Here is a 948-nt window from a genome sequence, read left to right as displayed (position 1 = left end):
CGACGCTAAAATTACTGATAATTTACATGGAGTCTGGTGGGTTCAGCGAACGCAATTTCGCGGATGTTTTTAAAAAGAAGGGTCTTAATCTTTAACAGAAAGATCGACCTCGTTAAAGGTCCTGTCCATGATGTTGTCACACACGTAGAATATTAATCTACGTCTGTCAGCGTCAAAACGAGCACTTTAGTGAAAGGTAAACACAAGCTGGACAATTGTCCTATTATCTAAACATCGTAGCTGGTTTCTCCCCTGCAGACTGCAGAGGTCTCTCTTAATACTGGACCCATGTCACAGATCGTTGTTCCCATCAGTCACTTAGACGTTAAAAACAAGAAAATCGGGTCTAGGTTGAAAGTAAAGTGAGAGTAGGTGTACTTAGTTACATTCCACCACTGAAAAAAGGGTTACCTGTTGTTAGGATTGACACGCTGCTTCAGCATCAGGTAAAGAAACTGGAAAAGAGGAGACAGACAGCTGAATTCATTAGAAAGCCTTGAAATCATCTGCGTGTTTATCAAAGCTCCAACACCCCCGTGTCGGTCGTACGATTTGCTAAGTAAAAAGTTGAGGACGGAGAAGTTAAGGGTTAGGTTGGGAATGCAAAAAGGACCAACGGTCTAGACTAAAGGCTGGGGAGAGAAGACTTTGGGTTACAGGCTGACAGAAGACAAAGAACAATGTCTTTAGTTGGACAACGGGACAGTGGAAGGAAGACGGGGGTGTTGTATAAGTGACTCATGAAGGCGGACCAGCCCAACTCTACATGTAGGACAAGCATCAACATGGACGTCTTTTCTCATTTGTCTCTGACCTACGTGCTCCTCAAATGTGTCGGAATAGCTTTTCACTCGCTTCACTCCAACACTACCTTGAACCTCGTGTTGTCGTCCTGCCGACCTGGAAATTTAAAATAAAAACCCTTTTATCGAGGTTCCGGTCGTCTTT

The 948-nt window shown here is 43.8% G+C and overlaps 1 protein-coding gene across 3 annotated transcripts in view; it reads right to left on the bottom strand.

The window, feature by feature from the left end:
• The window catches only part of tspan5a (tetraspanin 5a), a 27604-nt gene that overhangs the window by 4094 nt on the left and 22562 nt on the right, over nucleotides 1-948 (bottom strand). For 2 of the 3 annotated variants that reach the window (XR_004336406.1, XM_032544352.1), the window contains one exon: nucleotides 412-455. Coding sequence is in view for 2 of the 3 variants with exons in the window: in XM_032544352.1 (XP_032400243.1) it covers nucleotides 443-455 (13 nt within the window). In the remaining variant the exon portion in view is untranslated. The remainder of the gene's footprint in view (nucleotides 1-411; nucleotides 456-948) is intronic. The other variant, XM_032544353.1, reaches the window with a different exon arrangement.

This window comes from Etheostoma spectabile, chromosome 19, assembly GCF_008692095.1.
Source record: "Etheostoma spectabile isolate EspeVRDwgs_2016 chromosome 19, UIUC_Espe_1.0, whole genome shotgun sequence".
Lineage (NCBI taxonomy): Eukaryota > Metazoa > Chordata > Actinopteri > Perciformes > Percidae > Etheostoma > Etheostoma spectabile.
This window is presented reverse-complemented; position numbering and strand designations above follow the sequence as displayed.